Source organism: Juglans microcarpa x Juglans regia, chromosome 1S, assembly GCF_004785595.1.
Source record: "Juglans microcarpa x Juglans regia isolate MS1-56 chromosome 1S, Jm3101_v1.0, whole genome shotgun sequence".
Lineage (NCBI taxonomy): Eukaryota > Viridiplantae > Streptophyta > Magnoliopsida > Fagales > Juglandaceae > Juglans > Juglans microcarpa x Juglans regia.
In genome coordinates this window covers 523,006-536,063 of record NC_054595.1, presented here as the reverse complement: position 1 = coordinate 536,063, position 13,058 = coordinate 523,006, and the positions used below count along the sequence as shown (strand labels likewise).

Sequence of the window (13,058 nt, the reverse complement as noted above, 5' to 3'; positions counted from 1 at the left end):
CAACACGCACACGGGGAAGAATAATGCCATAGTAAGCATAGTAACATATATACATTAATGATTTATTATAGGTGATTTAAAAAAGGGAGCAAGACCTAACAATGCAAGAATAATCTTGCTTGATAATGTCCCATCATCTATTTAATGTCTTACGTTTACCGATCTCATGAATCGACGAACTAACCAAAACAAGTTTCAGAATTGTCACTAACAGAAGATTCAAGAGACATCAGATAGAATAACCAAAAGATTCAATATCTAATAACATGCTAGACAGCGCACGACAAACCTTGGTTGAGAATACAAAAAAGTCGTTGCCGACATTCAAGACTCGAAAAACTTAAAAATCAACCAAGTACATGGTAAACAAGACCAACAAAAGCATCTAACCAAGTATCATATCAGACAATACATCACCAATTAAGGTACAAATAGCCCTCATGAATTTAAACTAAAACCAATGTCTCTCAAACATCAACTCCAAAAAAAAAAAAACACACAAAGCCATTGCATGCCCAGTGTACCCATTGATAAACAAAATCAAATCCCAATGCACATCGATAAACAAGAGAAATTGAAAAATTGATAGAAATATCCGTCCCGAAATCACAAATAGCCAACCAAAGCATCATAATCAAAAGCCATATGGTTAAGATCAATTGACTTCGCGCTATAACGGAAGCACAAAACCCACGGAAACATTGCAACACGAAAAAGAACATTATCAGCAGAAACCCAGAAATATCGCATTGATCGATAAAACATCTCAAAATCCAGGTCACTGATAGACCTAAATATCCAGACCCAACACAACAGTTAAAAGCATACTAAATGTAACAACGTACTCTTCCTCTTAGTAACCCCATCGACAACAAAACAACCTAGCTAAAACGATATAAATAAACACAGAAGAAAAACATAAATTTGTAGCCCAGAAAAATGTTTCACCATTTATTGAATTAATCGACGGCCTGCATGATATCCTCGGCGGTGAACTTGGAGCCCTTGTCCTTGTCAGCAGCGGAGCGACCCTTGGCCTTGCGATCGAGAAGGGACTTGCGGTCCTTGTCGAGACGGAGCTTAGTGATGACCACCTTGGAGGGGTTGATGCCGACGTTAACAGTGGAGCCGTTCACCTTCTCACGGGTGATCCGCTCGATGTGGATGACCCACTTCCGGCGGTACACCTGGACCACCTTTCCCTCGCGGCCCTTGAAGGTTCCGCGCACGACCTGGATCTCGTCGTCCTTGCGCACTGGCATCGACCGGACGTTGTACTTGCTCCTCAGGTCGTTCGAGAGCGGGGCGCTCATCAGCACGCGCCTCACGCTCGACGGCGCCGTGAAGTGGGCCTTCCTACTCTTGCGGCGAGAGCTGGAGACTCTAGGATTGTACTTCATCTTCTCTCTCTCTCTCTCTCTCTCTCTCTCTCTGAGGAAACGGCAGGGCAAAATGGGAGAGTCAGAGAAGCTAGGGTTTATGGGTGCGCGTTTATAGATAGAGAAAATGGTGTCGATAGGAACGGCGCCGTATAAGGGTAGGGTTGGGCAGGGTTTTGTTCCAGCAACCGAGTGGGCGGCTGTGTTTGAGCTTTGCTGGGGGCCCAAATTTATAGTGTTATTGAGCTGGGTTCTTTCTTATCCGCCCATATATCTTGGACCAGGCTTTTACTCTCACCGGCCCACATTTTGAAGAAACGTTTATGAAGAGTCTTTAGAGCACTCACATTGGCCTAACTAAATGTCAGTGTCTAGTCTTTAATGCTCTACTTTTGAACTATAGTAAATTCATCATTTTTTTTTAAATTTGGTCAGCCACTATTTATCTCTAAAATAATATTTTAATCTAAAAATATTCTCAATGGCTACTATTGGATAATTAGGTTGAAAAAATAATAATTGAGAAATAATAATTTCAAGTAAAAATTAAATTAATAATTAATATATGGAGTGTATTTGTAAAATATAAAAATTAAAAAAATTATTATTAAAATATCTAATATTATATTATTATTTTAACTTCTAAATGGATAGTTTAGCGTGGATTAACCTATCCAATAGCCAAAACTTCAACTTTTAGTCAAATTTTAGACTTGATAATAACTAGACCATTGCCAATGCTTAAACTTATATTTCATGAATATGTAGGATGCATATTTTATAGTGTTGACATGAAAAGATCATACTAATAAGAAAATTAAATCAAATATTGTCATATCACTTGTGTAAGAAGTGTGTCACTCAACATGTTAAAAATTCTAAATTATAGAATAGCGGAATCGATATCAATTCTAAGTGAAAAAATAAAATTTTTACCAAGATTTCATGAAAATTCTAAATTCAAAATTCTAGTTGTTCGACGAGCATGTTGCATGGTTATTCTTCCTTTGATTTCATTTTTTAAGATGGTGAAATATGTTACACGGTAAAAACCAGAGCATGATATCCATATCCTAATTGTTTTAGATTAGCGTCAAACAAAATTGAGAGAGAGACACGTGTAGCCAGTGACATAGTGCAGCCCCGCACCAAAAGTCCTTCCTCATGAAATACATGGGTAGGCATGATGCCCTATCAAGGCCAGCATTCAATTAGGCAAGTGTAACACCTTGGTTTACCGCTCTAATTGACAACTTGTGAGGAGCTAGTGGGCATTATCCATGGGCACCTCCTCTTGACATAAAAATAAAATAAAATAAAAAACTCAACCTTAATTTACACATAAGCAGCTTGCATAGGAAGATAGTTAATGATTTTCTTTACAATAAAAATATTTATAAAATGTTGTCATGAGGATCAGAATGCAAATGCAAAGATTGACTATTGCATATTGCAAAATATCATGGAGTTCATAATATAATTAAATCTCCATATCGATCATCCATAAATTTGAACATGCCGAGCTAGCTAGCTAGCTCATGAGTTACAATATTAATTTTCTTCTCTTCCTACATGCATCACTACCTAACTGTACATTAAGACTCACCAATAGATCTTTCATCTGATCTAAGTTAAAAGGGTTAATTTTGTTTGGAACGAGTTAGAGACAAACTAAGTGTATCCATAGTATACAAAGACTAGAGCTGACGAGACCGATCTACAACTCCACCCTATCATGAAGCACGAGACACTCAAGACTTCGTCTTCGTGCTCCTATTTCAAACCCGGTCGATACCAGAGAGATGGACACTCGGGAGATTGTTGAGTATCGGCCGATGAGACATCCACGCAGGCCAAGGCATCACGCACAACTACTCATGAGGAGATGGCTGATATAGTGAGTGCAGAGATCAGCGGACAGACATTAGCGGTGATCGAGCAGTGTGTACGGAGATACGTACTGCCATGTTTGATTTACGTACAGAGATTAATGCTAGCATCTCTGATTTACATACAAAGATTGATGCCATGTCTACGACTCATGTCATGATCAGTACTCGACTGACACAACTAGAGACACGCCTAGCTATAGTCGATAATGTGTTCAGAGAGTTGAGATTTTAGTAGTTTCTATCTTTTATTTACATTTTTTTATTTATTTTTGGTATGAACAATATTTGGTGTTTTGTAAATTTAATTTAATTATGAACTAAATCTTTTTTATCTTTTCTAAATTAATTATTGATTTTTATTATTTCTATTATTTAATTGCTAACTTTTATATAAATTAAATATTTCTCCATATATAATAAAGGCATTTTGTTACCATCAATAATTGTAAAAATTCTATAACCATTCAAACAGAATATGTCATGGACTCACGTTCGAACGTTTCTAATCTCCGTTCGAACACTTTATTTTACGTTCGAACATTGATAACTTATTAGTTTGAATGATATAATAATATGTTCGAATGATAAGTCAATGTCCTGCTAAATTTATTGACTTAACCCGCCAATTTTTCGTTCGATCATATATAATATGTGTTCGAACCTTGATTATCTTTGACATTCGAATGTGTTGTATGTTGTTCGAACAGTAAGTCAATGTCCTGTCAAATCTTAACCCACCAATTTCTCATTCGATCATATATAATATCTGCTTGAATATTGATTAACCTTGAAGTTCGAACGTTATAGTATGTTGTTCGAACGGTAAGCCAATGTCCCACTAGATTTTGTCACTTAAAGCGCCAAATTGTCGTTCGACCATATATAATTTTCGTTAGAATATTTATTTTATTTTATTTGAACGTTTTTTGTGGATATTCGAACGATTATTTTACTATGGACGAATTTTTTCATCCTTACATATACCGTTCGAACGATAAACACCTTTCATCATTTTTTAGGAAAAAAAATTTGAAATTTGTCCCTACATCTCATTTTTTGGGACGATTTTCGTTTTGTTCAAAAAAAAAAATCATCCCAAAAATGAATTTTTGTTGTAGTGAATATCTTTTGATTTGAGCGATGAAAACATATATAACATGCTATAGCCATCGCTGGGGGCTCTCGATAGTACATTTCATCTGAGTTTCTTTTTTTTTTTTTTTTTTTTTTTTTGCTTTTTTTTTCACATTTATTTTTTTAACAATTTTAAATATTTTTTTTTAAAATTCACAACATAATTAGAAATATTTTTTAATTATTAAATAAAAAATAATTAGATAAATCCCAATGGGAGCTCCAGCGGGAAGAGTAGTATTATTCATATAACATTATAGATATAGCAACAGTGACAACTAGGACCATATAAGATGATCGATGATGATATGCACCTCTCACCAAATATGGTCCCCCCGTAAGGTCTATGAGAATCGAATGGACCACGATCGATTGTGACCCACATCATCATCATCATGGAGTGGTTAATTTGCTAATATATATCAATCCAAATTAGTATTAATCTAATAGAACAATATTAATATTAATGCTACGTACGTACGTGTATTATTATTTTTCATGACTTGGCAATATTATCATGTATGACTTGCATATATATATTATCGTTGGAGTAGACAATTAATTAATTCATGATGATGCAAATTAATTAAGTATTTGTTGGAAATACGTATAACTCTATGCATTTCATATATATATATATATATATATATATATATATACACACCGCGAGCGAGAAATTAATTAAGGTCATGATCATGCTATATATTGATCTGATGATCATTTCCCTAGCTAGCTAGCTCATTAATCTTCCAGTACTACAGCACGATCAGAAACCAATTAATTAATTAATTAAAGGAAGAATTAGCTAGCTAGGGCTTGGGCTTTTCATTTTCCATGGATGCACGGCCTTGCTCGCGCTAGCTGTTGCATGATTTATCAGAAAGTCTGGAACTATTTTGCCCAGATCACACTAATTAATAATAGTACTGTTTCAACGTGTGTTCGATGATCTGTACGTACATTTCGGCCACCAGAGACGACGACTATAATGGTCCTATATATATATATATATATATATATATATGAAACTTTATATAAAAGCAACATTAACATGATCAGCTGCATGCATGGTCCTGTCAATTATTTTTCTGCTAAAAGGAAAACCAAAGCTCAAAGCTAAACAAGCTAAAGGGCGGGCGGGCCATGTAGTATATATATAATAGTACTACAAAGACAGCTCCCCTTCCCTTTAGAATAACCCACATAAAGACACACACATTCATTTAAATATAAGCTGCTAGCTAGCTACCTAAAATGTTTGATCAATAATTAAACTAAAACACGATTAAACAAATTCAAGAGGTGGATGCAGGGGTGATAAAAAAGAGCGTAAGCATGATAGCGTGGAGAGGGGGGAAGTCTCATCAAAGCGATCTAAGATATATCTATCTATATGCAAACCCTGAAACCATGCCACTGTATATTATGCCTGCCTCTCTTTTAAAATAGTTTTCTCCTCCTTCCGTGGGCCAAAAACGTCGTACCACGCACTTCTTTTACGCTACCATGAAAGTTAAATTGCTTCTGCTTCTGCTTCTGCTGCTTCTTCTTCTGGTGGTGGGGGCCTGGGCGGCCTATATAACATTATAAGCTAAGGTGGGGTTTGGAATGAGATGAAATGATTTTAAATGAAAGTTAAAAGTTAAATAAAATATTGTTAAAATATTTTTTTAATAATATTATTATTTTGAGATTTAAAAAAGTTGAATTATTTATTGTATTTTATGTAAAAATTGTAATGATGAGATTGGTTGATTTTGATATCCAAACTGAATCAAAGTTTTTCTTCAATTGAAAGGCGACTAGGGCTTTAAACAAAAAAAAAAGAAAAGAAAATGGAGATCAAGACCATGTCAACATAGCGTGCTGGGCACTGAACTGCAACCTCCTGTGTGCCACTATTGGCTAAACACCTTTTTATGAGATTCTCCTTACACAGCCCAACTCAGTCATGGCCGTCCAAAGATTCTATCACCCAAACTTTGATTACGACCCTAGCTTTTGACTTCATTAGCTATTTGTACTTTAAGGACTTGAAACTTTAAACCCTTCTTTAGCTCCTAGCTAAGATCCTCGAGCTCATCATGACATCGTAGTTACGAACCCCATATATACCAAACCCATTACGATTTTGGTCCGTTATCTTCATGGTGTTTTAGGTTTAATATATGCATATAACAAGTAAGGACCATCGATCTGAATTAATTAATTAATTAGAAACTAAAATATATATTTCGAGTGACTAACATGGAATGCTAGCTGCATTAATGTTGATTAGTTGTAGGTTAATAATATAATAGAGACGTGTGCAGGCCGCCATGATCTCTAGTCAAAAGCTGGAAAACATCCATCCAATATCTCATATGCTATATAAAATCCATCAATACATGCCACAATAACCCTATATATAATTGAGTGTTAATTAGATCGGCCTGGGCATCAAGATAATTTTGCAGATGATCGAGGATCGATGTTACTAATTGGAATACATGGTGTGCACAGATTATACACACACATATACTGATGAGAGAACTGAATACTTGTTTTATAATAAGAGCTAGAAGTACTTTGTATTCAGTCAATCAAAGTACGGATGGTTATCTTGGACTATTTTACGAAACTAGTTTTCCTTCAAGAAAAGAAAAATACCAAAGAAAAGCATCGATCTATAAAATAATACCGAGATCAAATCCCTACAAATCACAATCTACAGATCATATTAAAACAAGAGTAATGAAAATGAATTTACTTCATTTCTATTCAAATCAAGCAAATCCCTATTCTCGATCTCTTCCTTTATTCCAAATTAAAGCAAACCCACAATTAAACTCCAGTACCCCATGCACGCCCCGTTACAAAAAAAAAAAAAAAAAACTATCATACATGTGGATCACTCCCAAGCGTCTGAATCCATGGTCAAGGCTTCCATGCGCTGGCCCACACCACCGGCTGATCCTTCCACGACAAAAATATTCCGGAAACATCCGAGCACTGTGTCATCGACCAACCCTCCTTGTACCTCCTCAATAATGCCCGTACATCATCACACACTTCATCACTGTAAGAAATCGGGCCGAACCGACCCACGTGAAAACGCCGGGACCAGCTCGCTGCCAACTCGCGCCGCTCTTTCGAGTAGGATGGCGAGCACGCCACCAGGTCAACAATGGCACGTCCAGCCGCGCGCTCCAGCATCAGCCTCTCGTTGCTGGTCCGGGGAAAGCTCTCGTCCAGAGCCTCGAAATAAACCCTAAACCATCTCAAACATTCTTCAAAGCCTTTCATAAACTCAAGCCCATCAACTCCAACGTCAAGATCAGCTTCTTCTTCAACCACGGTCACTATCCTCGGCTGCAATCGTCTGAAAGAGGATACAAGATAATCTCGGCGGTTACCAATGGGTGTGATTGAATGCAAGGTGCCCACACAGTTGATAGCTAGAGCTTCATCGTCTTTGACGTCCAACTCCTCTAGGTTTAAGTCTGAGAGATCACCAGCATGGTGGACAACATTGAATTTGAATGGCACGCCCATAAGCCTAGCGAACTTTTCCATTCTGCTACCAATCTCTTTCATTACCTTTTGCACTGCGGCCATACCTCCAGAACCGCTGGACTTTGTGGCGACCACGGTGGTGAGTCGGAGATGTGGAGTTTCATCGCTGCGGGTTGCAAGGGACTCGAGTAAAGTAGGCCACTGGGTACAGTATGTGTTGCTAAAGTCAACTATATGTAACTTCGGCTCACCTTCAAGGGCTTCCATGATTGCGCCATTACACGCCACATGTCCAAACGTAGTCCACGGGCTCACCTCTTGAAACCTCAAGAGCATTTTTCTGGTTGATTCGAAGGAGCAATTTTTCTCTGATGCGGAAGCAAGAGTGCGGTAACATCTCTCACCGGAGTCTGTCATGCGGCTAAACAAGGCCTTGAGGAAGTGGGCGGCGAGCTTTTGATCGATGTCGCCGTAAGGAGAGCTGAGCTCGTTGAGCATCCACATGAGTTGTTGGACACGGGTGCTGTTCTTGTCTGCGATGGCTCGTGCGGCTTCGAGGAGTACATCGGGTGCCCACTTGCCGGAGAATTCGAAGTTAAAATCACGGGCGGGGGAGAGAGAAAATTCGGTGGGGGTACTGCTTATGTTTGTGGCGGTGGTATTAGTGGTGGTGGTGGAAGGGTGGGGTTGATAGGGATAGTAGTGCTTCGAAGAAGACGAGGAGAAGTCTTCTTCATCCATGAAAAAGTTGAAGCATTCTTCGTCTTGATCTTGTTGGTAGTGATGGTTTTGTCTGGAGGATCGAGAGCTGCTGGAGGTTCTACTGGAGTTGTAAGATTGATCAGATTGAAGACTTACTAGCCTAAACAAGGTATCCATTGAACAAACCCACAGAGATCCACATCAATAAACTGTGAGTGATCTGTTTGGTCTTTGGATATTGGAAGGGAGATGGGTTAATGCTTGAGTTTTTAACAACTGAGGGAATTGGGTTAGAGAATGATTAAAGGAGGAATCTTGAAGTTGTAATTTAGCCTAGGTTTAACTCCAAAACATAATTAGGGGGGAACCGAGTTAGATTTTGCCTACTTTTGGGGTAATCGATGAGGAATGAATAATGGGGTTGGGTTGCATTTCTAGCTTAGGTTATTATAATTTATGGGTTAGAATGTTAAATTCTAGCTAGGATGGGATAAATTGACTGCAATAGGGCCTTAATCTGTTAAAAAAAAAAAAAACTTGAAAAGTAGCGTGGACTGGCTGGTGTTATAGAATTAGAATTGTCTGACAAAAAGATGAAAAAAGATAACAAGGCCGATATCAGCAAATGGGTTAGTGGATTAGCTTTTCAATTCTTGGAGAGAGAGAGAGAGAGATGCTAGTTTTTTGAGTGGGAGCAGGCGTGCCGACTGCGTTTTGGGAGAAAGAGAGAGAGACATGAGTACTAAAGCTGCCGGCGTGCATCGTCATCATTAAACCCACCTATCACGGCCACCCCAAGCACAGCCCCACTCATATTCCTTGCCTCCTAATCCCTGCTCTCCAAACACTGCCAAAATTCCCCATACTTTTCCCCTCCTTTTTTTTACTACTATTAATATTATACCCATACATGAAATTCTCATATAATATATATTATTTTATCCAAATACCGAAATGTGCTTTCCCCAAAATCTAGGGCATGCTTTTCACCTTTTTCCCTACTCTCATATATATGTTAGTTTAGTTTATAAGCGCACTGCGTATATACTCATGTAATCTCTCACCCCCAACCCCACCCAAGCTGGTTAAACATTTATGATCTAAATAGCCCAAACATGCATAGCTAGCTAGCTCTCTCTCCTCCATTTCACATCTAAATCTCCTCATAATCTTCCTACCAAGATGCACTACAAGAAAAATAGATTTTTGTAACTATTTAATTGCGGTAAAAATACTATTTGTGATCAAAACAGATTCATTTTAATTATAAATAGTCATTTCGCTAGAATTAACAGGCCATAAATAAGCAGTTTTCTTATAGTGATGCATGGACGTTCCTGGCCTATCTATATTTTGCGCCAACCCCAACTTGAATTTTCATTTATATCTAGTTCGATCCATATCATCATGATGATCAAGCCAGGCCGGTACGTACGTACTCTTCAATATTCCATACAATATGGTAAACCAATATCATCAATTAACCCCAATATTCGATATTACTCATCATGAATAATCTTGCGGCAAGCTTGGAATGTGCTCGATGGTTGAAATGAACGCAAACCAATTTCTTGCAACAATGTTTTACCTTACCAAATGGTTTGGCATGGGATGGTTTTTGTACGGACTAAAAGCTAGATTTAATAGAATTAACATATAAAGCTAGCAAATACGTGAACGACGACGTAGAATTTATTGTTATTATTATTATTATTATTATATTTATTCTGTCGAGTACGCTAATGTATATACAACAAATTATATGTTTGTTGGAATTTTGTAGATTTCTTCTAAGCTAGCTAGCTCATGGTTTTCTTCTTTCAATCATTAGGAAAATCCCATGTTTATGCTTTTCTTCTGTCCCCTGTTGAGAAGTTGGTTCGAGGTGTTTTTTCTCGGACGCCATCATTGCTGCAGACCGATGAAGCACAGAGGTTATTACTCATCTTTCAATCCAAGTATACCGACCCAACAGTCATATGGCTGTTGCGCTCCCCGTGAAGGGCAGTTTGGTCATGACATTGGTCACTCAACTCTCAAGTACTCAATCGGAAGAATATGTCGTACGTATTATTATCTGAAGAGTACTTGTATATTCCCCGGCCCAGAGGAAACTCCACTTGCAAAACTACACATATATATACAAAGATGGATGCTTTATGAGACGGATCATTCAAATTCGTTATTAAACAACTAATAGTTAATTTTGTGATGTGACATGACTTGCTGAAATGAAAGAAATACGACAAATATATACATCCATGCAAGGACTGAATTTATAAGGATGCATGTATGCATGCATGGCTTTAATTCTAGGCTCCCATCGTTACAGCTTACTTACATTAATATCTCGTACTTGATCGATTAAATGCATGCCACTGTCTCTAACCCTAGCGAATACAAAGTTTGTTTATAAAGTAATTACAGACCGATCGACGTTGGATCGATTCTTTGGTGCGTGGTGGGTTGATTTTTTGCTGTAGTTTCTTCCTCATATATATTTATGTTGGCTCAGTGGAAGTATATATTATAACAAGATCGAGAACGATAGCTAATTAATCGGGAGATCACTTAATTGTTTTCATTTATTAATTTGTTGATCATGAGTCCCGATCGACCAATTTATTATATATGATGATGAATAGATAAAAATAAGCACCTAGCTATATAGCTAGCTAGCATGATATATATATATATATATTTTTTTTTTTTGAGGGAAGAAATCCCCAGCGGCCGGGCCCAAGATAAGGCCCGAGCCCGAGCCCACGTATAAGAACTGGGATGGGCCGACTCGGCCTAGGAGGCCCAAAAGGAAGGACACAAGGTAACAAGGCAAGAGTCCTGACAAAAGGATAGGAGACTGTGCAACCTGGCACCACTGACAGAGGTGCCCCTGACCCTGACACAACAAGACGGCCTGGCACCCAAATGGGCAAACCATCAGAGACATCCTCGTCCCTGACACTGTTGTCCCAACAACATAGGAGGGAAAGTGAGCATGTCTAGGGTCACGCCGCATTTAATGGAGCATGAACAAGCCTACTCGGGCCACGCCACATTTAATGATGCGGGAACGAGCATGCATGGCAGGACCACACCGCATTCAATGTGTCCCGAGGTCAGTATTGAACGGTGTGACCTCATAGGTGTCAGCGACAATCCAGGCCTGGCCTGACAAGTGTGACCGGAGGCAGGGGTTGGCAGGGACACGTGATCCAGTACGGAGCTGCACACCGGTCACCATCACTTTGGGGCAGAACCCCATCAGGTATAAATACCTCCTTCCTGCTGAGAAGAGGGTTACTTTCACTTTCAATACTTCTCTACAAAAAGACTTGAGTTCTCTCTCTCTTCATCTTCAACCTTGATCTAACTTGAGTGTCGGAGGTATTACGGCTCCCGAGCTCCCCCTTTCACCACCTTGCAGGGAAGTGATTGAGTGCTGCTAGCATGGAGTTGCATAGGCTCGTGAAATACTATATCAATATACATATAAATATATATACACATGTGTGCCGATCAAAATACATATAATAGAGTCCCATGTTTTGGATTGTGATGGCGATATATATGGCATCTTATAAATTACAAGTTTCTAAATACAATTAAATTAAAGTTTTGGGTTAATTTGCGATGGCGACGCCAACGTAACAAAGTTGTTGGACCAATTAAAATGAGTTTAGTAGTTATTAATATATCAGTACTAGAAGTAAACTATATATTAATTAATGTTGCTGCTTGTAATGGAATATTTGGGAGTTGATTTCTAGCAATTATGATCATCACGATGTATATTTGGGTTTATAATCTCATAATTTGTACTTATATTAATTACGATCTAATATATATAGCCTGGTCAGTGCATGCTGACCTGCACAAACTTATGTTATACGTAAATACTTGGGTGGAACATGCCCACGCGTTTGCCGGTTAACTAGAAGATTGAGCTTTGAATAGTTAATAAATTAAAAAAACAGTCATCCGGACTAGTTTTTTTGCAAGTAAATTAAATATTATTTGTCTATCTCAATTATTATTATTATTATTATTATTATTATTATTATATGGCATTAATCAAAGAGTTATTGACGTAATCAGTGGCTAGATATATGGAACAAATTATTTTATAAAATCATCATGACCTTCGATCGTATTTATAAAATCATTACAATTATTACTAAATACAAATAATATTAATTATGAAGTCGTGCAACGAAATTAGGGTTTTACAATTAATGACGTTATTAAATCCCTTTAATTAATCAACCAATGCGATGATATTCAAGAAGATGATATAGATCATGACTTTACAATTTATATGTGACGAGGCATTTACACTTTCAGAATATATGAGTTGGGAGAAGATGATGTGTCTTCACAAGATCAGCAAATTAAACCCCATGCCAACGCTTCAATGTTATATATCAACAAAACTCCAAAACTTCCAACTTGGAGT

At 37.8% G+C, this 13,058-nt stretch overlaps 2 protein-coding genes across 2 annotated transcripts; both read right to left on the bottom strand.

The window, feature by feature from the left end:
- Window positions 1-721: 721 nt before the first annotated feature.
- Window positions 722-1,526, bottom strand: LOC121246994 (60S ribosomal protein L26-1-like). Its single transcript, XM_041145325.1, has one exon. The coding sequence runs from the start codon at window positions 1,398-1,400 to the stop codon at window positions 960-962; it is 441 nt and encodes a 146-aa protein (XP_041001259.1). The 5' UTR covers window positions 1,401-1,526; the 3' UTR covers window positions 722-959.
- Window positions 1,527-7,139: 5,613 nt separating this feature from the next.
- On the bottom strand, window positions 7,140-9,185 carry LOC121247552 (protein SHORT-ROOT-like). Its single transcript, XM_041145912.1, has one exon. It carries the CDS (start codon window positions 8,777-8,779, stop codon window positions 7,322-7,324), a length of 1,458 nt encoding a protein of 485 aa, XP_041001846.1. The 5' UTR covers window positions 8,780-9,185; the 3' UTR covers window positions 7,140-7,321.
- Between the last annotated feature and the right edge of the window lie 3,873 nt (window positions 9,186-13,058).

Bases quoted from the DNA above. Each gene is read 5' to 3' on its own strand.
- LOC121247552 (XM_041145912.1), bottom strand. From the start codon at position 8,779: ATGGATACCTTGTTTAGGCTAGTAAGTCTTCAATCTGATCAATCTTAC.
- LOC121246994 (XM_041145325.1), bottom strand. From the start codon at position 1,400: ATGAAGTACAATCCTAGAGTCTCCAGCTCTCGCCGCAAGAGTAGGAAG.